Source organism: Eptesicus fuscus, chromosome 8, assembly GCF_027574615.1.
Source record: "Eptesicus fuscus isolate TK198812 chromosome 8, DD_ASM_mEF_20220401, whole genome shotgun sequence".
NCBI lineage: Eukaryota > Metazoa > Chordata > Mammalia > Chiroptera > Vespertilionidae > Eptesicus > Eptesicus fuscus.
In genome coordinates this window covers 74868581-74895658 of record NC_072480.1, presented here as the reverse complement: position 1 = coordinate 74895658, position 27078 = coordinate 74868581, and the positions used below count along the sequence as shown (strand labels likewise).

General features: G+C 39.8%; 1 protein-coding gene across 2 annotated transcripts in view; it reads left to right on the top strand.

The window, feature by feature from the left end:
• The window catches only part of TUBGCP3 (tubulin gamma complex associated protein 3), an 86487-nt gene extending 61732 nt beyond the window's left edge, over positions 1-24755 (top strand). For both annotated transcript variants that reach the window (XM_028148815.2, XM_008143924.3), the window contains exons 17-22: positions 2634-2769; positions 11355-11443; positions 11573-11704; positions 13719-13859; positions 16537-16653; positions 23632-24755. In XM_028148815.2, coding sequence (XP_028004616.1) covers positions 2634-2769; positions 11355-11443; positions 11573-11704; positions 13719-13859; positions 16537-16653; positions 23632-23790 — 774 coding nt within the window. In that variant the 3' untranslated portion in view covers positions 23791-24755. The remainder of the gene's footprint in view (positions 1-2633; positions 2770-11354; positions 11444-11572; positions 11705-13718; positions 13860-16536; positions 16654-23631) is intronic.
• The last annotated feature ends 2323 nt before the right edge of the window (positions 24756-27078 follow it).

The following is a 27078-nucleotide window of genomic DNA, read 5'->3' as shown; positions in this document are numbered from 1 at the left end:
TTATACATTACATATTTTTTCATAGTATAAAAGATACCATAGTAAAAACAGTTGTTATCAATTATTTCACAAAATGTAAGTGCCTTGAGTGATAGATAAACTGAAAATGGTCTATAAAACTGAAATGGTTATTTCATAATATTGCAGCTCTTACTAGTGAGTATCAAAGTTCATGTGTTGCAAACCGTGTGTATACTATCAATCGTGCAATATTTAAAAAATTTTTAGAGTTTTGAAAACTCTAGTAGAGTCAAAGGAAGTTTATATAATAATACTTATTTTAAGAAACAAATTAAGGATATATTCCTATCTATGGCCAATAGATACCAACTCCAGTGGGCTGAATTGGGAAGGAGAAAAGAGTCTCATAATTGATTAGCAAGGTCTTCCAGAGACATCTTATGGGAAATGATCTCTGGAATGTCTGGTCTTTGCCGTTCCAGTCTTAGGGTTAGTTTATGTCCTGGGTTAGTATATTTTCAGCTAAATGGCTTTACTTATAGTCATATTGTACAACTGCAGGTATTCAGACTAATATTAGAAATTGAAATAATTTTTAACTATCAGATTAAATTTTATGCAGTGGTATGCAGAAATTACAAGAAAGGTAAGAGAGGACGATTGCAATTGCATTTAAAAGTATACTTTTAGAGTCAAATTTTGAGAGAGAATGGGTTTTCTGCTTTTTCCCTGTTAAATTTAATTTACCATATTATCTTTTCCCTTTTTATTCTCATTAATTGAGATTGTCATTTTTGTACAGTTAGTTATAATAGGTACATATCTTATATTAGCTATGTAATTATATCTTATATAACATATAATTTTAGCTTCTTATTAACTCTGAAAAGGGATGTAGAAAGATTATCTTTAATCTTTTTGATAATGGGCTGGATAAAATCCAGTTATTTCTGTCCTTGGTCTCCAGGGTGTTAGACAAAGTATCAGAAGCGTATTTGTTTACTTTTATCTGAACTTTATTTTACAAATAGGTAATGAACGGAAAGAATATATACCTATCAAAACCAAAATGTGAAGGATGTTTTCCCCTGTGTAAATGCAGTGGAACATGAATTATTATTAAACAGAATTTTTGTAAATCAGGTCATGTTAAATGTGCTTGGGGAGTTTGGCACTTAAGGGAGCCCTGTAAGATACTATTTGTATAGCAAGGAATCCTTTAATTTATTTGTAAAATTGTTTAATTTGGTCACCTTTCATTTAAATAATTGCAAGAATATTAATAGTGTAAGCAGCACATCCAAATGGCTAATTTCTAAAATATTCATAGTTGGTATTGGAATCTCTCAAAGCAGCTCCTAATCACTCCTATTTAGACATGTAATCATCAGTATTGAGCACCTACCAAATACTGGCACAGAAAGGCATACAGAAGAATGAACAGATAGTCCTTGTAACAGGTGAAAAGTGCCAAGAATATACAAAATAAGACAAGGTAAAACATTCTACAATTAAGTGCTAAAATTGTAAGAGTCAAGCAGTAAATGTTCTGGGTGTCTAAAGAGGGGAAATGGTGAGACCAGGAAAAGGTATGGCCTTTGTCCTTGAGGCACAGGTGGGATTTGGGCAGAAGAGAATGATGGGCTCTAGGTCATAGGGAAGTAATGTGAGTCAACGCCTAAGGGCGTGAATGTACAAAACTGGGCGCAAGAGTGAGAAGCAGACTTTAGGAGCAGAGCGTGCACTCCTGAATGCCCAGCCTTGACCTGCTACTGAGTGTCAGGCCTTGCTCAAACTAGTCACTTTCAGTAACACATATAAATGGGTTCTCTGTAAATCAGGTCATGTTAAATGTGCTGGAGGTATTAGAAAGGGATGAAAATGTGCCCATGTCAGTGCTGCACACATATTTGTGTCAGAAAAGTGTTTCACTGAAATCTGCAGAAAATCCTGTTGCCTTTATGCATGAGACATACATACACTAGAAAATTAATTATGATTTATCTGACATTCAAAATTAATAGGGTGTTCTGTGTTTTTATTTGCTAAATCTGGCCACTATAGGAGGGAGGTCAGCATAGAAAGCAGACCTGTCCCTATCCCTACCCACAGAGCTTATTCTCCCTGATTGTGAAACTACTGTCTTCAAAAGCAATAAGTACATGTGTTCAAATAACCTGGAGGCCTCTTTTCAGATGAGAAGATTCTTCTTGGTCCTCTTTCCATGAGATTCACCACCCTCACCTATCCTTCAGGTGGGTGGGCGTAGAAAACACTGCTGTGCATTTGGACTTGCTATGAAGATTCCACATTTTAGACGAGGGTTAGGCTAGGCTTAAAAATCTCACTAGACCATTTACTAGCTATGTGACCTTGCTTAGGTCTCTGTTTCCCCATCTGTAAAATTGGCATAAAATAATATACTGTCTATTATTGTGAGTTTACTTGGCATGCTGCTTAGCATGTAAATAATCAATGTCGTTGTTATATAATGATACTTTCTTAAAATGTACCATATTAGTTGCTTACATACTACTTAGAATCTATTAGAGTTGATTATGTGTTCTCTGCTCTGGCTATTTTGTTAAAAAAGAAAAAATTATTGAGACCTGTACTGGGAGAATCCTTATGTCACAGAATACTATCAGCCTGTCTTCTGCTGTTGTTTTTAGGTATTTACTCGAGAATGCATGAGCCACTATCTAAGAGTGTTTAACTTCCTTTGGCGGGCTAAGCGAATGGAATATATCCTCACTGACATACGGAAGGGGCATATGTGTAATGCGAAGCTCCTGAGAAATATGCCAGGTAACCCCCATCAGAAGGCAGTCAAGTGAACTGTGTGTCCCACCTGGTGCATGCATACCAGCAACTTCACCCTCTGTGTTGTGTCCAGCAGTTTAGCAAAAATGAAAGTTGTCTTAAAAAGTAATTGAACTGAAAAGTGATTCATTATTGTGCTTTTGGATTGGGCTTTTGTGATAAGGTTCATTTGTAATTTTGCTTATCTTGACCTCAGTGCAAATCAGAAAAACAACAACATTGAGTCAAGTTAGATTTTTTTTAGACCATGAAATTTATTTTAGAATCCCATTTGTTTTTCACTGTAGTATTCATATGTGTACTTTGATTTAAGAATAATTACTTTTAAGGAAAGAAGGTTGTTTAATAAATTACTGGCTCATTTAACACTCACTTAGTGTTTTAATTAAGTCTACTTGTGTAATGTTTTGTTTCGATTCGTAAACCAGAAGATGGACATATTTTATAATGTTATTTTGCAGTTAAAAGCTATAGTAAAAATTCTCATCTCAGATAGTCAAAGTTGATTTTAATGTTATAAATATTGAATGATTTCAATTATGAATAATTTTGAAATCTTTATATTGAATTTGAATTTGGTCAAAGCCGTTGAAAAAATATTTCAAGTATGTCTTTAAAGAACCAAACTGTTATATTCTTAATCTTTTAGTTGGTGAAAGTAATTATTTAAAAAGAAGCAGTTGTTTGAAGGAAGGCAGATGTGACCTCTGCTTGCTTCCTAGGTCAAGGCTGGTCCTGGAGCAGCTCCAAAGCTCCAGGATAATGGCACCCCAGAAGCCTGGGGTCTAGAGGGCACCTGCCCATGTGCTGACATATGGAATCGACAGTTTTTACCAAGTGTCTGTGTTTTCTCTGTTCCCAGCAGGTCTTTTCCAGTGGATCATGATACTCATGCTCTTGGCCTAGCTTCCTCTGGACTCATTTTATAGAAAATTAATCATAGGGATCCTCTGAAATAGCTGAGAAGGAAGTGAGGGGAACATTTTCTTTTAAATGCTGTAATGGTTGTGCACAGTAAATATTGCCTTCAGCAGCCACTTTCTAGTAAATGTGGAGTGACTGGCACGTGGGTGCCTCTTGAAAGGAGGCAGGAGGAGGAATCAGTTGAGGAGAGAACCTCGCACTGTCTCCTGGCTCTGCATCTCAGGAGCCTCTCTCGTGATGTGTCACAGGATTACTCACGTATTCCCTGGGTGTGCACACGCCAGTTACTCAGTTTACCTGCAGTGCTCCTTCTCTGCCTTCTTTTTAATACTGTTGAGTAGAGCGGTTCTTAGCTGTCACTTCTCTGTGCCAGCATCTTTCTTATTGTCTGATTTAAATCAATCCCATGTGAAGCAAATACTTTGTCATTGCATCACTCTTCTCCTTCAAAATAAGCATTCGTATTATGTTTAGCCCTGGGAAATCTAAGCTCTATAACAATTTTAAATATTAGCTGGTTCTGATACATTTTTCTGATTTGAATATCAGCTTAGCAACATCTATATAAATTTGCTTTTCTCTTGTATTGAGTAATCAGCTATGAGTTTTGATTTCTTTCAAAGATAACTAATACATTTGATCAATTTTCTATGTATGGGAAAATATATTTTATCTTTTATAAAATTCATAACTTTAATTTTACTTGATACTATTATATAGAGTTTAGTTTCAGCCTCTTTCACTAATCCTTTTTCCTTAATAAAACTTCTAGACTGGCCAGGGTGACTCAGTTTGTTTGAGCATTGTCCTGTGCACCAAAAGGTTGCTGGTTCAATTCCTGGTTAGGGCACATGCCTGGGTTGTGGGTTTGATCTCCAGTCGGGGAGTGTACCGAAGGCAACAGATCCATGTTTCTCTCATATGTGATGTTTCTCTCCCTCTCCCCCAGCCCCCGCCCCAACTCCCGTTCCTCCTATCTAAAAATCAGTAAAAAACAACTTCTAAAATGTTTTTAATAGTATAATACTTTCTTTTTGGTTGAATGTGTAGTCCTTTTATTTAAACTTTTTCCCCACTAATATAAATAATGCCATTAGCTTTTTTTTTTTTTTTTTTGGTAAGTGTATATTTATATAAGCCTCTGAATATTTCTTTAGAATAAATAAATTGGAAATGGAATTGCGGGGTTAACAGTATGAATTTTAGTTTTACTTTATATCTGCTAATACTTAGTGTTTCTATTTTAACTTTATTGGTACGTATTGTCTGTTTACATTCAGGAAAGTTATAACAATTGAATTTACTTCTCCATAAGCACAGCTCTCCCTGCTTGAAAGTTGTCTGCATAGCTATTTTTGTGACTAACATTGGATTATTATATTCAAACAAATTATCACTTTGATAGGTGAAAATGGAAGTTCATTTTAATTTTTAAAATGCCTTTAAAATTATTGATCAGTGTAAATACTTCTCTTTCTCCTCCCCTCCCCTCCCTTTCCCGTTCCCCTTCTCCTCTTTCTCTTGTCATTTGTGTTTCTTGAGGAAAATTGTGTGGTTTTTGTCCTTGTTTCTGTTGGGGTATAATGTTCTTACCTTTAGTTTATAAGGAAGTGTCTTAAAGTTGTTAGTGGCCAGGCAAGTTAATGCACGGAAATCAGCCAGGTAGTTAGGCTTGTTAATGCAGCAAATTTAGGAATGTCCCGCCAACCATAAATCTGAGGCAAAAATATAAAAAGATTCTATAAAGTGCTTCTGTAAACATCCTTTGGAATTCTACACGTATGCACAGTGTGTGTAGGTGGTTTGATCATATGTACAGTATCAGTAATCATCACCCTAGGAATCATTTTAATAATGTTCATCAACATAAATGGGTTGGAGTAAATAGTTAACCTTAAAAATGATGTGCTTAGGACGGGAGTTTTTGATAATGGTCTACCCAGATGTTTATACCCATCCTCCTATATAATAAAAGCCTAATATGCTAAGTGTCCGGTTGTCCGGTGACTGTTCAACCAATCAAAGCGCAATATGCTAATGATATACTAAGGCTGCTCAACCGCTCACTATGACATGCACTGACCACCGTGGGGCAGACAGTTGCCTGGTTGACCAGTCGCTATGACGTGCACTGACCACCAGGAGACAGACGCTCCGACTGGTAGGTTAGCTTGCTGCTGGGGTCCGGGTCATCAGGACTGAGCGAGATGGGCTGGACACACCCTGGAGCCCTACCTCCCCGACTGGCCAACCTCCCATGTCCCTCCCCAGCCGGCCCCGATCAGGACTGGGCGAGACAGGGCTGGACATGCCCTGAAGTCCTCCCTTGGTCCCTCCTTGGCCCGATCGTGCATCGGTGGGTTCCCACGGCCTGGCCTGCGCCCTTTCACAATCCAGAACCTCTCAGGGGATGTCAGAGAGCCAGTTTCAGCCTGATCCCGCAGTTTCAGCCACTCCCCTCAGGAAGGTGCAGATGCAGGGCTCACAGCTGGCGAATGCTGCTGCAGCAGTGTGAGCTTCTCCCAATCAATTGGGACTGATTGGGCGTGAGCCCACAGCAGGTGCAGTGGGGCTGGGATGAGCAGGAGCGGCAGGTAGGAGCTGCAGGTGGCATTGGACTGCAGGTACTCATGCACAAATTCGTGAACTAGGCTTCTAGTTTTTATATATTTGCCATTCAACTGAACAAAAAAAAATTGTTGATACTAAAATAGTTAAAAGATTTTTTTCCAGTGGTATGGAATTTTTTTTTTGGCTAGATTCAGTTAATCTAAAAAGTATCTCTATTAATGGAAACTAAACTTGTATTTCAAATAACAATTAACAAAATGAAGTAGACGAATGTAGGTGAGTGAGTTTATATTCTTTCTCAACCTTCTATATTGGGAGGGAGTAAATGGAGGATCCCTTTTCCAAAAGAGTGGTATTAAAATAATCTCTCTTTGTGGTCCTTGTTAGAAATAAAATTGCACATGGTAGGGGCAAGAGAGGTGGTCAACTCCCTTATAGGTGACGTGTTGCCATGGGAGTGTTATGGCATTTTGTTAGTTTAATTGACAGCTATTTTCCTTTCTTGGTGGTTAATATAATAATGACGCATTTTACACTTGACAGTGTTCCAGACTGAGTGAAATAGCTTAAAGATGAACAGACATTTTTCTCTTTAAAAATTTACTTTTGTCTCATTTTTGTATGTGTGGATGAGCAAGTAGTCCTGACTAATGATACATTTATAAGAAGTTCTCTCTGCTGTACACTAAGCCGAGTGCTTGGTTTGTCAGCACAGATGCTGGGCTGCATTGTCCGGCTCAGTCCCCACAACACCAGCATCAGGCTGTGATCTCAGTCTGTGACCTCAGGCTGATTTTCTCATCTTCTGCCTCACTTTCCTCATTTGGGTTATAAGGATTAAATCTGTGTAAAGTACTTAGGCCAGTGCTGCCTCGGGCGAGCACCCTGTGTTCAGTCGTTGAAACGTGCCTGATGATACAGTGGACTGATGATGTCTGCAGGAGGACCTTAACCAGGACTAGAGATAGTGAACACAAGAGCTGTGGAGAATCCTGGGTCTTACCAAGTCATTTGAATCCTTAGCCTTGAGAAATCATATTGGTAATTTGATGAAGTCACTTTTTAAAATATGGTAGTATCAGTTATAAGTATATTTTGAAGGAGGTGATTATGAAATTGTGAAGAAAATGATTAGGGTATTTTAAAACAAGAAACACTGTAATTTTTAACAACACTCAACTCTGTTATGGTGCATCTCCACATGAGCAGGTGCTTCTCACTGAAGATGCCAAAACCACATGGTCAAGTCCTTGAAGAGCCATTTTGTTTTTAAATCAAAGTTGAAGTTCTTTCAACAACCTTTAGAGGGCAGTAAAGAATTACAAATGAATCTAATACCTCTTAAATAAACTAGAGAATGATCATTCTGGATTTTGTATATACAACTGTCTACTGTTAAGTTAGCCTAGTGGGAGGTATATTGTATTTATGTACTGTATTGGACTCAGTGCATCTGTTGCTTTGTTTTTGGGAGTCTTAGAATTATATAGTTCTTTGTGAGTCAACTATAAAAACACAAGTACTTATAGTTTAACTTTGTTTTAAATGTATTTTCAAGATGCTGGGCAAAGAGATTCAAGGGGTGTTTCAGGTATGAGTTGTTAAGTTGTAATTGTTAGGAATTAAGGGACCAAATTATACTTTGTGAATTTAATCTTATGAATAGGGTTCAGAGTCAGTGAGAAATTTTGAAATACAGCATATATAGTGTTTGATTGATTACTCACATGAGGAAGGGAAAGAATTGTAGTGCTACAGGGATTTTAGATTTTTATTATGTGGACTATTTTATCAGATTTCTTTTCAACAGGCAGTATCCTGACAGCAGCAGCCATAGGTCTGCTCATTCTCAGAGGTTTTCTTTTAAGAGAGTGCCATCAAGATGCATTTTAGACACAAGAAAAGATGATTTTTCAAGAAAGAAAACATTATTATTTAGTAGTATTTTAAGACTATAAAAGAAAAGAACACATATTTTAACATTGTTGTTAAATTTGCCTTGGTCATGGAAACCTTTTGAAAGGATATGAATTTAAATAGTCATCTATTTAAATAGAAGAATGCAGGCTATCTGCTTTAATTTTGAGGATCTAAGTCCCTCACTCAGTAAGTAACATTAAGGGCCTACTTTGTGCCCCTCTCCTTGGTACCCAGTGACGGATATGACAAACACAAGGTGCCTATGGTCAACAGGTTTATTGCCCTTAGGGCAAGATGCACACTTAAACAAGAGCTTACAATACACTGTGATAAGTTGTCTGACATGGAAAGACCAGATGCTATAGGAATACAAAAAGACACTGGCACACAAAAACTGGTTGCTGAAGAGTTTTGTTTGTTTAAAGGGCAGTTTTAAATGTTGATGGGAAGTAGAGGTTGATGAATCCTAGAGTGAAAGGAAGAGGGCATTTAGGGCACAGGTAGGTCTGGGTTAGCTTTGGAGCTGTGCTGCCGCCTAAGCGCTGAAGCGAGTGTGTGGGCTCCTCCATGGCCAGAGGTGGGGGAGGGGGGTTCCCACCTGGTGGCTGCTTTTCCACATGACTAGGAGGGGGAGTGGAGAGAAGGAGGTGGATCAAAGCGTTCAGGATACTGAGGGCTAAACAGCTGCTTTAGAGTAAGGGAGAATAATGGATTTCTCCACATCACGGAGGATTAGCTGAGATCAGATGCCATGAATTTTAGGTTGACACCAACATTACATGGTGATTGTTTTTGTAAATATTTTTGTTTTATGGTCATTCAGTTGCATTTTCATTTCCAAATGTGGGTGACTTTAAAGATTCTAGAAGATTAATCAGTAGTGGAGAAATTGTACACTCAAGTAAATCAGAGATTATCAACAGAATTAATGAGTTAATCACTACATGCCTACTTATCAAACTGTCTTAATGCCAGAAAAAAATATTTCTGGTTTGCAAAGGAGCTCAAAAATGAAATGTGAAAAATGTTAGCAAAAATGTACAACCTGCTACTAAAAACCAATGCATTGAATATCTAAGTACTGCAGGTTTGATTGTCAGTGTGACTCCAGTGAAAAAACTCCAGAGGAGACCCCAAGAAATATAGACTAAAAGAAACAATAAAAACTTGAATTTTCCTGGAATTGAGCTCCTTTTATTATGCATAGAAAATTCATTTGGAGCTAGATGGTGAAAAGTAGCCATGAAAAAAATATTTTATGCTTCTGTAGTAAATAAAGGGTCCCCCAGAGCTAGCAATGAGAGTAGTCTAATACTTTCATAAGAAATCTACAAGAGTATATGAAGAAATTACAGCTTTGTCGGTGATGTTAAATTTTCTCTGGGAGAAAAATGTCAAGGCGGATAAGCATAAACTACAGTATTCAGAAGGCTGGAAAACAAGTTGACGGTGTTCACAGTGAATATGTGCAAAGCAGTGCATTTTAGGAAATATTTAGGGTGCACTAGAGGGTAGATTCAGAGACATTGGCTATCACAGTGAGACCTGAGTGTCGTTATGTTTGATTTATGAAGACATTACTCAATTTGTTTGCCTATGAAAAAGTCCACCAGAATTCTGTGATAAAGTGAAGAGCATTAAAAAAAAATAACTTCCATAAATGATACCTAGATTTATATAACTTTGTGTCACTAAAAAGAAATCACCCTAGAAAGGTCTTGCAGACCAGTATGTGTTATGCACACCTGCACGCATGTTGAATGTTTACATATAACAGACAGTGTTCCAGGTAAGGCTGCCTGGCTCCAGGGGGGAAGATCCAGTCTGTCATCCCAGCTCAGGGTTAAAACCCAAAATAGAAATGGTAGTCACCATTGAAATGGCAGTAAATGGTAGTTACTTCCCTGAGAAGCTTATTTAAACCGTAATACGGATGAATACCACTTAAAACAGCATTTTATTATGCTCTTTACATTGAAAAGTAATTTTGGTTAAATAGGCTATGAGTATTAGACTAGAAATTTTAGCCCCACTTGATAGTTTCAGTGAAAAATAAAGTACATTCTTCATTCTAGGCTTACAAATGAAATGTGAACCTTATACCCTGTTCTTTAGAAGAATGTTTGCCATATTCAAAGAGTACGGATTCCTAATGGTTTGGAAGAGATCAGGTGTATTTGGAGCACGTGATGATCTTCTGAGGTTGCTGTGCTGTTTCTTCATTGGCCAAATAGTACATGTTAGACCAGGCCAGCAAAATCCCCAGTGCCACTTAATTCTGGAGTATTTTGTAAAAGTATATATTGTGACTGTTATTTTTTCACACCTATTTATATATTTTACTTCCACATTACTGTCTGAAGAAGGGACAAGAATGATTTTTCAAATAACTGCATACAGCAGCAAATTATTTATCCAGGTAGCCGATTAACGGCATTTCGAGTTGTAACAAGAATATGTCAAGTCTGACCCCTATTTAAATCTCTATGTAGTCCGTCCTCTGAGGGCCCCATCTCTGATTGAATCCTCATTTACAATAGTGTCCCATCATACTTGGGTAGTTTTTGAGCAAAAATTAAAAGTGCAAGCAGAGAACGGCTGCTCTATGGTGACCTTCAAGCCTTTTGATGGTTTTATAATCTCGTAAAGAATAGAAGCAGAGTCGGCTCCCTCCAAGGTTCATGTTTCTCTCAGGTGACAAGGTCACATTCGGGTCCTTAAGGAAATGTCACTTTTGTCTCCAAATAGCTAGGGAATAGTAAACGTTTCATGCACAATAGGGAGACTAATTGTAAAGAAGCCATAAAATTGAGCCTGCATTTATTCAAGATATTGCATTATTATAAGATAAAAAATTTTTATTCAATTTTCAAATACAATTATTTTGTTTTATGTCATACTTTATTAGCTACTTATATTCTGTAAAATAATGTAGTGCTACTTGAATAGATAGCTAAATCCTTTTTTTAGCTTGAATGGCACAGAAATTGATTATGAAAGGGTTGTTTATTTTTTAACGGGTGAGGAGTTAAAGCTAGTGATTTATTTTTGTTTATTTTTTTAGATATATTGTAGATACACAGGAGGGAGAGCATGGGTTGATTTTCAGTGCTTTTCCCTGTGGTGTCTAATATCAGTTCTCTTGACTCTTGCAGAGTTCTCTGGCGTGCTGCATCACTGTCACATTCTGGCATCTGAGATGGTCCATTTCATTCATCAGATGCAGTATTACATTACATTTGAGGTACATTTGAGTCATTCGTTGATTTTAGTTTAAATAAGTCATGTCTTATGACTTTGCATGGTGTTATTTATGAAAGATACTATACTAGGAAGAACACAATCTTACCCTAAGTTTCATATCATTTCCTAGGTGCTTGAATGTTCTTGGGATGAACTTTGGAACAAAGTGCAGCAGGCCCAAGATTTGGACCACATCATTGCAGCCCATGAGGTGTTCTTGGATACCATCATCTCCCGGTGTCTGCTGGACACTGACTCTAGAGTAAGGCTGATGTGTGGTTTAGAAACAAGAAACAGAAAAGATCATAGTCTCCTTTTCTTGAGTTAATGGAGAATCTTAGAAGTTGCCTGATGCCCACAGTAGTGATTAAGACAATCTTATTAATAGTTAAATGTTCATGGTGCACTGTTTGTAAATACAATTGGAACAATAGTGCTGAAACAAGAATGCGCTCTAAAGAGGATGTGAAGATGGCAAAGAATGTAATAATGTCCATTCATTTCCTAGGTGTAATAATATCCTCTTGTAGTTGTTCAAAAGAGAAAAACTAATCATTAGTGATGGCTTTGATGTGTGGAGGGTTACTATCTGAACAAAGTAAACCCAGTAATGCATGCGAAAACAAAACAAACAGTAACCTGCCTGAAAGTCCAGAAGAATGGTGTGAGAAAGCGCAGGGCCCTCCAGGCTCCATGCTCATTTTCTTGTTTTAAAATATATTTTTATTGATTTCAGATAGGAAGGGAGAGGGAGAGAGAGAGAGAGAGAGAGAGAGAGAGAGAGAGAGAGAGCGAGAGAGCAATGATGAGAGAGAATCATTGATTGGCTGCCTCCTGCACGCCTCACACTAGGGTTTGAGCCCGCAACCTGAGCATGTGCCCTTACTGGGAATTGAAGTGTGACCTTCTGGTTCATGGGTTGATGCTCAACCATTGAGCCACACTGGCCAGGCAGAATGCTATTCTTTACTTTGATCTTTTATCCATTTTTTCCATTATTTTCTAGATCCTCTTAAGTCTTATTTTATTCAACAAAAAAGTTTTGTTTCTTTCCACAGGGTGTGCCTCCTGCTGTTCTTTCTTGCCATAGGGCATTAGCTTAGGTTGCTAGGAGCACCAGTGGGACTCCTTGTCTTATTGCCAACATTAAAGAGATGTTTTATCGATTCACTATTGACAGTGAAGTTTGCCAAGACCCCCGCGACCCCCGCGCGCAGCTCCGGCCGCCGGCGGGGGGATGGGGTGGGGCAATGGGGGCGAGCAAGCCATCAGGCAGCGTGGTTAGGGCCGATCAGGCAGGCAGGCAGGCAGGCAGGCGAGCAGTTTGGAGCCAGTGGTCCCAGATTGTGATAGGGATGTCCGACTGCTGGTTTAGGCCCAATCCCTGTGGGACATCCCAGGCAGTTGGACATCCCCTGAGAGGTCCCAGATTGGAGAGGGTGCAGGCTGGGCTGAGGGACACCTCCCCCCCACCCCCCCATGCATGAATTTCATGCACCGGGCCACTAGTGTATATATAATTTTGCATGGATATAGTGTTTATTTACAAAAATGATTTTGTGCTGTAGGTCTCATTCTGTTTACTTCTTCCCGTGCTGCCCTAGGAGAAAGAATAACTAAAGTATGGTAGCTGTATACTGAAGACCACTACAACACAGGCAGTGAGCTAGAGAAATGTACTGTGGCATTGATATATTTCAACACATTTAGAGTCCCCCCTCCCCTTGCCAATGGGCAACCACCTTTTCATTCCTGGTATAAAATATGATACCATTTTTTATAAAAACCTTGCTGAATTAAAAAAATATATTTTATTAAGAATTTCCTTTCTTATAGTCTCGGTGTGTGGTTTTGCTATGAATCACCAAACAAAAACCCTTGAAGTACTTTCCCTTCCTTTCCTTTCTGAACTGTAGGATAGTCCAGCTCCTGACTCAACCACTTACTAGTAGTTTTGACACTTGGGGTAGCGCTTCAAGTTTGTAAGGTTTTTGTGAGGATTGGAGGTAATTTGCATAGAGAGCTTGGGGTATGTCATACTGGTGTTGCTATGGTGATACAGAATTACTATGGGATTTTGCCAGGACCTGGTATAGTGTTGCTGCATAGTAGATGTTCAGTAAATGTTTGAAAATGAATGAATGAACAACTAATGAGCATTTTGAGAATGTGAGTTGGTATCTTGTTTTATAGTATCTTATTACTAATTATCAATATTTTATTTGGAAAACTTAGTATGTTGGGGCTGTATTCATAAAAAAATGTCATCTCTTTAGGCACTTTTAAACCAGCTTAGAGCCGTGTTTGATCAAATCATTGAACTTCAGAATACTCAGGATGCGATATACAGAGCTGCCCTGGAAGAGCTGCAGAGACGGTTACAGTTTGAAGAGAAAAAGAAGCAGCGTGAAGCTGAGGTATGGTTTTTATGCTAGTGGATTTATCAGTTTAAATAAGGAACTAATTGCCATCATAATAAATACAACAAATAGTTTTCATGCTGAAATGTTCCTAAAACTGAGACTGTGCTCACATCCACATTTGGAGTCCTGAGGAAGAGCTGTTCTAAAGGGAGTGGTCACCATCACTACCATCATGCTTTAAAAAATAAAGGTGACAGTTTCACAAGAATCACAAATCTCTTGCACTTTTCATTATTAAGTGTCGAGATGCTGATACCTATGTATTGCTGCCGTTATCAGAGTGGTACCTGACTCTGCATTGCTTTCTGTTTGGAGCTGTGGATTCATATATACTTATGGGAACCAAATTTCTACACATACGGCTATTTTCAGCGACCTCACTAAAGTATTTTGTGTTCTCCGTGATCTTGAATTATGAAGATTTATTGAGCAAGTTTGGCTGTTTATGAGATTTTTTGTATTTGATATAATTTGTATAATCTTTTACTTTTATAAGATGCTTATTCTTGGGTTAGTGACAGAATTATTTTGGTTAATATGTCTTGATAAGTTTTATTTTTGAGTATTTTTTGCCTTAAAATTAGTGATAGAGGATTATGTTTACCTTGAAAATTTTACAACTTAGAGCACAAATTATTTCTTCTGGATATTTTAGAAACAGGAGTAGTTGTTTCATTGTTTTTTGCCAGGTGTGGTTGTCTTTGATTATGAAATGTCAGAGTTTGTATGCACAGAGAGGCATGCCTAGCCACGAGACAGACTGAAGTTCAACCCCAACCCCAACTCACGGGCTTTGTGCCTTGTGGTGACTTGACTGACTTCTCTAAGACATAGCTTCCTTTTTGTAAATAGGAGTGAGTTACTTATTTACATGTGGTAATAATATGTCAATTATTTAGTATTTAATAGTTATTCAGTAAATGCTAGCCACCTCTGTGATGTTTAAAACTGCCCAGATGCTCCAGAGAATTTGCTCTTCTGGAAAATTACTAAACTATGAAAATCTACAAAAATCAGTCTTTAGGATTTTCATACTGTGATAATAGGATGGCTGCCAGTTGTGTGGGGGGCGATGATTCTCTCTCCAGACTGTTAACCATCAGTGCTGGAGTAGAACAAGATCTACATAATAAGTCAGCTTTATTCAGTGGATTTTATTCAGATATGCTTAGGGATGGATACAGGAGAAGATCTAAAAGCTGAGAAATTATTTAAATTCATTAGGCAAAGTAATTTATGAAGCAGTCATTTAGACCTAAGGTCCACTGACATTTTAAAGAGATTATGCAAGAAGACTCATAACGAGATCTCAGAATCCTCAGATTGCTGAGATTCTGATGGAAGCTGGTTCTGCCTGCTTCACTCTCAGCAAGGTTTAAGGGGTGCCAGTCTTTGACCCATCTGGTTCCACTTTTATGTATACCATCTGCATTAAAAATATATGCAAAGTGATGGAAAGACACAAGACTGTTTATTACGGTACTAGAGGCCCAGTGCACAAAATTCGTGCACAGGGGCGGGGGGAGGGTCACCTCAGCCCAGCCTGCACCCTCTCCAATCTGGGACCCCTCAGAGTATGTCTGACTGCTGGTCTAGACTGGCAGTCGGACATCCCTCTCACAATCCTGCACCACTGGCTCCTAATCGCTCACCTGCCTGCCTGCCTGGTCGCCCCTAACCCCCCCCCCCCCGCCACCGGCCTGGTCGGCCCTAACTGCCCCCCACCCCCCGCTGGCCTGGTCGCCCTTAACTGCCCCCCCGCTGCCAGCCAGGTCGCCCCCAACTGCCCCCTCCCTGCCAGCCTGGTCACTCCTAACTGCCCTCCCCGCCGGCCTGGTCTCCCTAACTGCCCCCCCCCCCCGCACCAGCCTAATTGCCCCCAACTGCCCACCCTGCCGGCCTGGTTGCCCCCAGCTGCTCCCCTGCCATCCTGGTCGCCCCTCATGGCCCCCTCGCCAGCCTGGTCGCCCCATGCAGTCTGCTGTTCAGTCGTTTGGTCATCCCTCACTAACCCCCTTGCCGACCTGGTCGCCCTACACAGCCTGCTTGTTCAGTCATTTGGTCGTCCCTCGAGCCAGCCCTGGGTGGCTGGGCAGCCAACATCTGAGGCTTGCCTGTGCCTCGGGCTGGCCCTGGGCGGCTGGGGGGCTGAGGGGACTAGGGGACTCTGGAGGCAGGTGCGCAGAGTGGCTGGACCTGCCTGGGGGCGGGCCCAGCCGTGCTGTGTGCCTGCTGCCCCGGTGGGGCTGAGGGGACTGGGCGCCGCCATCTTGTGGCTGTGGGTGCCTCCATCTTTGTGAGGGTGTGATGTTCAATTAGCATATTCCCTCTTTATTAGATAGGATTGTTAGTAATAGCAAAAGACTTGTTTGTGACAAATTATCAAAATTGTTACATGTTCTAAAGTATAATACTGTAGTTATTTAAAACACTGAGGGAATTCTGTATTTACTCATATGTATTGATGTATTTCCAAGGTACATTATTAATTGGGGATAAAGTAAGCTAGAGAACAGTTTGGCATCAGAAAATTATCATAGAAGTTCTTAGTAGTACAGAGGGACGTAGAAAGCACCCCCTCCCCCCCAACTCCTGACATTTCTTCTCAGCCCTACATTAACAATTTCTTCCATCCAGATTTCAATTTAATTTGGTACTTCTGACTCTTCAGGGCCAGTGGGGAGTGACAGCAGCAGAGGAAGAGGAGGAGAACAAGAGGATTCAAGAATTTCAAGAGTCTATACCAAAAATGTGTTCCCAGTTGCGAATATTGACGCATTTCTACCAGGTACATATTAGAGTAACAAAATGCTGTCCAAATCACATTGCTCATTTTCTGTAATTGACTGTTGGCTGTCAAAATGATTAGAAAGGAATTATTCAATCAGTGTAGTGGTGAGTAGCACCCACAGTGGTTCCCAACCTTGGCTGTGACCTGTGGTGCAGCCAGGTCTGAGAACCCCTGCCTGGGGTGGTTCTAGTGTTATCATTGTTGGGGGGCGGGAGGGGGTGGCTGCTCTGGGAAGACCAGCGTGCATCTCTTCAGCACAGACGTGGAGAGAAGTGCACAGGGAGGTACATCAGGATCGTAAGTGCAAGGAGCTGCCAGGCAACCAAGGGGCTGAGCTCAGGGAGAACAGGTCTGAAGTTGCTGATGAGGGAAGCTAGTCCACAGAGTCCATATTTCTATTTTGTGGGTTTGGTTTCCGATTTCATCTGTTTCTCAGTGTGATTTTCATGTTGAAAATACAGATGAAAAGATTTTCATGAAGAATTTTTCTATTTGGTTGCTAATAACTAATTAGAAAGGCAAATCAAACTTTTAAAAATTACGTTTTTGTGTGCTTTGATAGTCGTGGTTCAAAACTTAAAATGAAGCATCACCACATTGTACCATAGGCTTATAGTGTGCTTCCTGCGATCCTCATAGCTTTGAATTTTATATTTTTCTTGAGTATATCTAAGGGGAAATGTGTCCCTTTTGCAAGTGCTCTTACTCTAACATTAACCTACTATTGCATTTTGTTGGAAACATGTTTCATAAGTGGTATTGATGACTGGTTTATGTTCATACAGACATTTATTTTATTTTATTTTTAAAAATTCTTTATTGATTAAGGTATTACATATGTGTCCTTAATCCCCCCATTGTCCCCCCCCCCCCCCCCCCACTCATGCCCTCACCCCCCTGGTGTCTGTGTCCATTGGTTAGGCTTATATGCATGTATACAAGTCCTTTGGTTGGTCTCTTCCCCTTACTCTGACCCTCCCCTACCTTCCCTCTGAGGTTTGATGGTCTGATCGATGCTTCTCTGTCTCTGGATTTGTTTTTGTTCATCAGTTTATGTTGTTCATTATATTCCATAAATGAGTGAGATCATGTGATAGTTATCTTTCTCTGACTGGCTTATTTTACTTTAATGTTCTCCAGTTCCATCCATGCTGTTACAAATGGTAAAAATTCCTTCTTTTTTACTGCAGCGTAGTATTCCATTGTGTAGATGTGCCAGAGTTTTTTAATCCACTCATCTGCTGATGAGCATTTAGGCTGTTTCCAAATCTTAGCTATGGTGAATTGTGCCGCTATGAACATAGGGGTGCATATATCCTTTCTGATTGGTGTTTCTGGTTTCTTAGGATATATTCCTAGAAATGGGATCACTGGGTCAAATGGGAGTTCCATTTTTAGTTTTTTGAGGAAACTCCACTGTGGCTGCACCAGTCTGCATTCCCACCAGCAGTGAACGAGGGTTCCTTTTTCTCCACATCCTCGCCAGCACTTGTCATTTGTTGATTTGTTGATGATAGCCATTCTGACAGGTGTGAGATGGTACCGCATTGTCATTTTGATTTGCATCTCTCTGATAATTAGTGACTTTGAGCATTTTTTCATGTCTCTTGGCCTTCCTTCTGTCTTCTTTTGAAAAGTATCCATTTAGGTCCGTTGCCCATTATTTGATTTGGTTGTTTATCTTCCTTTTGTTAAGTTGTGTGAGTTCCCTGTAAACATTGGAGATTGAACCCTTATCGGTGATAACATTGGCAAATATGTTCTCCTATGCAGTGGGCTTTCTTGTTGTTTTGTTGATGGTTTCTTTTGCTGTGCAGAAGCTTTTTATTTTGATGTAGTCCCATTTGTTTATTTTCTCTTTAGTTTCCATTGCCCTAGGAGTGATATCGGTGAAGAAATTGCTTCAGCATATGTCTGAGATTTTGCTGCCTTTGGATTCCTCTAGTATTTTTATGGTTTCCCGTCTTATGTTTAAGTCCTTCATCCATTTTGAGTTTATTTTTGTGTATGGTGTAAGTTGGTGGTCTAGTTTCATTTTTTTGCATGTATCTGTCCAATTTTCCCAACACCATTTATTGAAGAGACTGTCTTGACTCCATGTATGTTCATGCCTCCTTTGTCAAATATTAATTGAGCATAGTGGTTTGGGTCCTTTTATGGGTTCTCTATTCTATTCCATTGATCTATATGTCTGTTCTTGTGCCAGTACCAGACTGTTTTGAGAACAGTGGCTTTGTAATACAGTTTGATATCTGGTATTGAGATCCCACCTACTTGGTTCTTCTTTCTCAGGATTTCTGCAGCTATTTAGGGTCTTTTTTTATTCCAGATGAATTTTTGGAGAGTTCGTTCTAGGTCTATGAAATATGCCGTTGGTATTTTAATGGGGAGTGCATTGAATCTATAGATTGCTTTGGGTAGTATAGACATTTTAATGATGTTGATTCTACCAATCCATGAACACGGTATGTTCTTCCATCTGTTTATGTCTTCCTCTATCTTTTTTCTCAGTGTCCTGTAGTTTTCCGCGTATAGGTCTTTTACCTCCTTAGTTAAGTTTATTCCTGGTATCTTAATTTCTTTGGCACAATGGTAAATGGGATTGCTTTTTTAGTCTCTCTTTCTGTAAGTTCACTATTGGTATATAGAAATGCCATAGGTTTCTTGGCGTTAATTTTGTATCCTGCTGCATTGCCGAATTCATTTATTAAGTCTAATAATTTTTTGATGAAGTCTTTAGGGTGTTCTATGTACAGTATCATGTCATCTGCGAATAAGGACAGTTTTACTTCTTTTTCAATTTGGATGCCTTTTATTTCTTCTTCTTGTCTAATTGCAATGGCTAATACTTCCAATACTATGTTGAACAGGAGTGGTGAGAGTGGGCATCCCTGTCTTGTTCCTGTTCTTAGGGGAAATGGTTTTAGTTTTTGCCCATTGAGTATGATGTTGGCTGTGGGTTTGTCATATATGGCTTTTATTATGTTGAGGTATGATCCTTCTATTCCTACCTTGCTGAGATTTTTTTTATCAAGAAAGGGTGTTGGATTTTGTCAAATGCTTTTTCTGCATCAATTGATATGACTGTAATTTTTATCTCTCAATTTGTTTATGTGATGTATCATGTTTATTGCTTTGCGGATATTGTACCATCCTTGCATCCCATGGATAAATCCTACTTGGTCATGGTGTATGATCTTTCTGATGTACTGCTGGAGCCGATTTGCTAGAACTTTGTTGAGGACTTTGGCATCTATGTTCATGAGGGATATTGGCCTGTAATTCTCTTTCATTGTGTTGTCTTTATCTTTATCTGGTTTTGGTATTAGGGTAATGCTGGCTTCATAGAATGAGCTTGGAAGTGTTCCTTCCTCTTGAATATTTTGGAATAGTCTGAGGAGGATAGGTTTTAGTTCTTCCTTGAATGTATAGTAAAACTCCCCTGTGAAGCTGTCTGGCCCTGGGCTTTTGTTTGCTGGAAGCTTTTTAATGACTGCTTCAATTTCTTCCATAGTTATTGGCCTATTGAGATTTTCAGATTCTTCCTGATTGCATTTTGGAAGGTTGTATTTTTCTAGGAATATTTCCATTTCCTCCATGTTGTCTAGTTTGTTGGAATAGAGTTGTTCATAGTATTTTTTAACTATCCTTTGTATATCTGTGGGGTCTGTTTTTATATCGCCTCTTTCATTTCTGATTTTGTTTATTTGGGTCCTCTCTCTTGCTTCTTGGTGAGCCTGGCTAGAGGTTCATCAATCTTGTTTATTCTTTCAAAGAACCAGCTCTTGGTTTCATTGATATTTTATATTGTATTTATATTTTTTTTTTTGTCTCTATGTCATTTATTTCTGCTCTGATCTTTATTATCTCCTTCCTTCTGCTCACTCTGGGCTTTTCTTGTTGCTCTCTTTCTAATTCTTTAAGTTGTAGAATTAGAAGATTTACTACCATTTTTTCTTGATTTTTGAGGTAGGCCTGTAGCGCTATAAACTTCCCTCTCAGGACTGCTCTCATGTGTCCCATAGATTTTGGATTGTTGTGTTTTTATTGTCATTAGTTTCCAGGATATTTTTAATTTCTTCTTTGATCTCTTTGGTAATCCAATCATTGTTTAATAGCATGCTAGTCAGCTTCCATGTGTTTGAATTTTTTTGATTGTTTTTATTGTAGTTTCTTTCTAATATTATGCCATTGTGGTCTGAGAAGATGCTTGATATGATTTAAATCTTCTTGAATTTGGGGAGACTTGCCCATACAGACATATTTTTGTGGGATAGGTGTTTTGATAATTAAATGCTTTCTTGACCAGTCGGTTGTACATGTAGTATGTATTCATGGTTCTTAAAAATGGATTCCTAATTATTAGTTCCATACTATTAAGAGAGTTGTACAGCTGCAAAGGAGTAGTAATATAACTTAAAAATGTGTCCACGTGCTCATTTCTAAAATGGACAGTGATGGTTACACATTTTCCTGATAGAGTTGGTACATTTTAAAAAAAGTAATCTTAAGTAGTATAATCCCTAGTTTTATCCCTATTATAGACTTAATCTCTGTAAATCATTACCATTCCCATGATTCCTTTTCTTTATCAGAAAAAAGTCCTTTTCTCTTTGTATAGGTATGAAATGGTAGAGCATTAACTGTCCCTCGTCATTAACTGCTTATGAATAAACATGCAGAGCCTCAAACCTGTAGAAAGAAATATTCCGCAGGATCCCTCTAGTGACCTTCACACATCATCATAATTCATCACTCAATAAGAAATCACTGTATATTGTTAAGATTTTTATTTTTCACTTACAGGGGACATACAATATTATGTTAATTTCAGGTGTACAACATAGTGATTAGACATTTATTATTATCCTATATAATAAAAGCCTAATATGCTAAGTGTCTGGTTGTCTGGTCATCCAGTCAACCAATCAAAGCATAATATGCTAATGATATGCTAAAGCTGCTCAGTGGCTTGCTATGACGTGCACTGACCACCAGGGGCAGACAGTTGACCGGTCAACCAGTTGCTATGACGTGCACTGACCACCAGGGGGCAGACGCTCTGACCGGTAGGTTAGCTTGCTGCTGGGGTCTGGCTGATCGGGACTGAGCAAGATGGGCCGAACACTCCCTGGAGCCCTCCCACGGTCCCTCCCCAGCTGGCCAACCTACCACATCCCTCCCAGGCCCTGATCGTGCACCGGTGGGTCCCTCGGCCTGGCCTGCACCCTCTTGCAATCCAGGATGCCTCGGGATGTCCGAGAGCCGGTTTCGGCCCCCATCCTATGGGCCAGGTCAAGGGGGGACCCGCCCCCCCCCCCCCCGGTGCATGAATTTGTGCACCCAGGCCTCTAGTTTTTTAATAATTATATATTTTTTAAAATACTTTTTTATTGATTTCAGAGGCAGGAAGGGAGAAGAAGAAAGGGAAACATCAATGATGAGAGAGAATTAGTGATTGGCTGCCTCCTACACGCTCCCTACTGGCAATCGAGCCACAACCTGGGCATGTACAGGGAATCAAACCATGATCTCCTGATTCATAGGTCGACACTCAACCACTAAGCCACACCAGCTGGACAGATGTTTATATTTTTAACAGTATAATCCCTTAAGAACTTTCTTGTAAATCTTTAGTCATCTAAAAAGACAAGGTGATATTCACACATGTGCACACTATATGCTTGTTCAAATATAAAATTACTTTGCATAATATATATGAGTCTACAGACATAGCAGCTCTCCAGAAGCAAGGAGAGGGAAAGTGGCAGCTGTTAGAGTTTAGGGAGGATTGACAAGTATGGGGGAGTTTCAGTGACTTTTTCTCTGCAGACAAGCACTTTCTGAAAGTATGGAGATAAAACATCACATACCTTGAACAGATAAATAAATGTCTGCTAGCTGTGCCACAGGTTGTGCAACTTGATGGGTAGAATTTGTACTTATTAAGTAACTCCTTCAACCCTAGTAGAAACAGTGGATCAGTTTGTTGTACTGAAGTCTGAGTAAACTCTGACATACATTGTCTTTACGGAGCCACCTTGGAAAGGAGGTGATACAGCCACATTCTGCCCCACTCTTTTAGTATGGAACCCTAAAAATATGGTTGAGAGCATGTATCCATTTTTTATATTCTCAATTTGTTTTCTCAGCAGGGCTTTGTGATTAAATGCTCTTATAACTCATACTAGAGGCCCGGTGCATGAAAATTCATGCACTGGAAGAGGGGTCCCTCAGCCTGGCCTGCCCCCTCTCATAGTCCGGGAGCCCTCAGGGGCAGGAGGTGACCCGGTGATCAGGGGAAGGTGACGCCCCCATCACACCTCTGCTGCTGCCACTGCTGGCAGCGCAAGCCTCGGCTGGCCCTGGTTACCTGCGCCTCAGGCGGCCCTGGGTGGCTGGGCAGCTGTCATCTGAGGCTTGCCTGCGCCTTGGGCCGGCCCTGGGCGGTTGGGGGCCTGAGGACGGGTCTGGCCACACTGTGCGCCTGCCACCCCCCCGGCGGGGCTGAAAGGACTGGGCACTGCCATCTTGTGGCTATGGGCGCCGTCAGATTTGGCATGGTGTGACGGTCAATTTGCATATTCCCTCTTTATTAGATAGTATGAAAGATGAAAAGTGTAATGCTAAGTTTTTAACGTAAAAAGAATAAGATGTTTTAATATCCATTGCTTTGCTCTTTTGATTGGGAGAACTTGGGGCAAAATGGAAAAATCTATTGGTTAGTTCTTTTAGATAAAATTTATTGGTTGCTAATTTGTATTTGTAAAATGGACATCTCTTCCTAATGTGGGTTCCATTAGGTGGCTAAACTGCAAGGTTCTGGAGCAGTTCCCATCGCTGAGGACACTTGCCATAGTGGTGTTTATGTTTGGAAGGAAAAAATAACCCCATGTGGGATTACATTGGAGGGGGCATGTTTTGTGTATAGTTCCTTTCTGAAATGAATATTTTGCTCTTTTTGTTTCTTTTTAGGGGATTGTGCAGCAGTTTTTGGTGTTGCTGATGACCAGTTCTGATGAAAGTCTGCGGTTTCTTAGCTTCAGGTTGGACTTTAATGAGCATTATAAAGCCAGAGAGCCAAGACTCCGTGTGTCCCTGGGCACCAGGGGGCGGCGCAGTTCCCACACCTGACTTTCCTACTGGCTTAGGGAGCTGCAAATGCTATTAACTGCATTATTTGACATTAACTTCCACATTTAAATTCTCAAGGCAACTGGCATGCTGCGGGCACCCACCATTCCTGCCCACAAATCCTTCAGTGTTTCAAAGGCATGGCGTCTGGTAGAATCAAAGTCATGTTTTTATACATTGGAGTTGAAGATGTTTGTAATAGCACTAAATTAAATAGGCTGGTTTGCACTATTCACATTTATTTTTTAAAGTCTTCATATTTCAAAGATACCACACTTTGTTGAGGCTTCTTAAGCTCTCCATGATATAATTTATATTTATCACTTTTTTAAAAAGTCACAGTTTCTTTTAGAGAAAATTAGGTCAATGGATATTAATCAGTTAAGATGGTAATGTCATTGGTATTTTTTTAACATCCTCTTTAGAGGCAATTTTTGTTAATATAATCAAATTAAATCTAAACAAAATGTCCCTACTAAGAAGATATATAGAGCATTTTATTTTGTTTCTTAGTGTTGTAAAATATTAACCTCTGTAAGAACCTTTATATCTTAGTGCATTTACACATGTTTATTCTTTCTCTTCAAAGTTTACATTTTTTATATTTAATTTACTCTTTCAGATGACTGCTAAAATAGTGTAGAACAAAGTAAGAGTGATGTGCAACAAAAACATCCTTAAACCTAGATTTTTTGAAACCACTGGCTGAAGTGTAAATATGTATGACTAGAAGGTTAATGAAGTATTTTATTTTCAAAATTCTGATAAGCATTGGGAAGAAATTGACTTGAATAATGAAAGTTTCCCTTTTTCCTTGCCTATTTTTTCATTGTAAATATTTATATACTACTGACCAGATGTTGGAGGGAAATGTTTTTGTAAAAATGTCATATCAAGTCACATAAATCTGCCTTTATTATGTTGCATAAGTGAAAACTTAGAAAATTAAAAGCAATTATCTTTCACACGTATTGGTTCTTTCTTGAGGAGTCTGTGGAGACACAGTCCACTTGCCAAGTTTTGGGGGCAGGGATTGACAGAGTTAGATTTAATGTACTTCAGTATATGAATTATTTCGTCAGCAAAACTAATAAATTAGACAGTGTGTTAGTTTCAGTGTAGAGCCAAAGGGAATATTACCCACCCAGTATTCACATGATACAGGTGACCTTTCATATCTGTGAGTTCTGCATCTGCAGGTTCAACAAATCACAGATCAAAAACATCGAAAATAAAAAAATCACGCTGTTACTGATGTGTAGTTAGGCCTTCATGGTTGTGTTTGTTCTGAACACGTACAGACTTTTCTTGTCATTCCCTACACAATACAGTATAAATTATTTACATAACACTTATGTTAGGTATTCTAAGTAATCTAGAGCTGATTTAAAGTGTCCAGGGGATGTGCGTAGTTATATGCAAATATTATGCCATTTTATATATGCAACTTAAGCATCCTTGGATTTGGGTATGAGTGTGGGGTCTGGAACCAATCTCCCACAGATACTGGGGATGACTGTATACCCTTTTAGTTATCTGATAGCCACATCTGATTCCTGTGGAGTCCTGGCTATGCAGAAAGGCATCCATGGTAAAGGTCAGAACTTCTTAGGGTATACATTTTATTTAGTTAAAAAATTCATAAAAGCAGAAACTTGAAGCAGCTTTCCCTATGCAAAGCTTCTCAGAAATGAATGTGTACTGCAATCTCCAAGAGAAATTGCCCAAAGTGTTTTGACCTTGGAGCTTGTATTTGAAGTTTTCTTCAGAGATTAATTCTCAGTAGAAAGCATTCTAGACAATTCTGTTTTGGGGATTAAACCTCCATCTGAACTTAGGGGCCATCAAGCAATTAGGCCAGATTTGTGGGTTATGAAGGAGCTTCTGAGAAGGGGACATCCTGAGTGGAACCAGGATAGTCCTGGCAGGGCCAGGATGCAGGTCTCACTCAGAACAGAACTGTGGGTCTGGGAGATGGAGATGTGGACCACAGAGGTCAGGGCAGTCCAGGGATGGTGGTTACATGAGGCTTTGGAAGAACTCATTGCAGACTCACTGGAGAAGTCACTAATGGACAGGCAGGCCTGTCACAGAGCAGGGTCCCATCAACCAGAATCAGCAAAAGGTTTAATGAGTGCGCGACACTGCGTGGTTGGAGGCATGGCCCTGGGAGGGTCACTTCATCCAAAGAATGGTAATCATTCTTACCTTTCAGGGTTGTAAAGATTAGAGCTAATGCATGCATAGGGTCTGGCTCATAATAACCCATTGTACGCCATGTAGACACAAGCGGCGGACCTTCCCCACACACCACACTTGTCTATTAAAAAAAAAAAATGTTTTTCCTAAGTGGCAGCCCTGATCAACTTTAAAATAATTTTTGTTGAGAATTTTCAGCTGAAAATATTCAACACCTGAATTGTGAGTAATATATTTATTTTTATAACATTCATTGCAAATTGATTTTTTAATTAAATTCAAAATATTGTGACGTGTGGGGATGGTTTCCGTTTTGGACACGTGGCAGTTAGCTGGATAAATGGTGCTCTTATGGTCTGGTAGAGAGAAGGCTGTTGTCCTGGGCAGCTCAGGTAAGCTTCAGCCTAGCTTTTCTGTCATGGAGGATGCCTCTTGCCCAGGAAGTTCAGTTACCGTGGCTGAAGGCACAGTTATCCTCAGGGTGGAGGGACTTGCCTCCCTCGTGTCCTCCTGTGTTAATAGGTGTGGCTAAAGAGGGGAGTAGGCTTGCCTTTTCTCCTGAGTATCCACACCAGGAGAATTCATGGCATTATGATTTCCCTATTCCAACGAGAATGTGTCCTCCAGACTTGAACATACAGACAGAAGGGTACAGCCAACTTGAAAATGCCACTTATTAAGAAAAGAGTATTTTCATCAAATAGCCACAGTCACATTCCAACCGAATCAGGAGGCATAAAGTCTATGTAAAAGGTCAGGTGTTGCCAGAAACTGTCCCACCTGTGGGTCGTGTGGACAGCTGAAGCTGTGGACTGGGCTGTGGGCCACGGGCTGGTCGTGGCTGCAGCTACACGTAGCGGTGACAAGCCTCCTATCCCAGTCTTCCCAGAAGAGTGCTGTAGACCTGAGGGTGGCTGGCTGCCCAGGTGAGCAAGAGGAACAAATTTATGAGTCTAGGATTTAGGGGAGAGGCTAGGGCTAGAGATACTCATTTGGGAATCATCAGCATAGGCAGTATTTGAAGGCATGGGAGTCAATGAGACTGCCCGTGAAGAAACTACAGAGACGAGGATTCAGGACCAAGTTTGA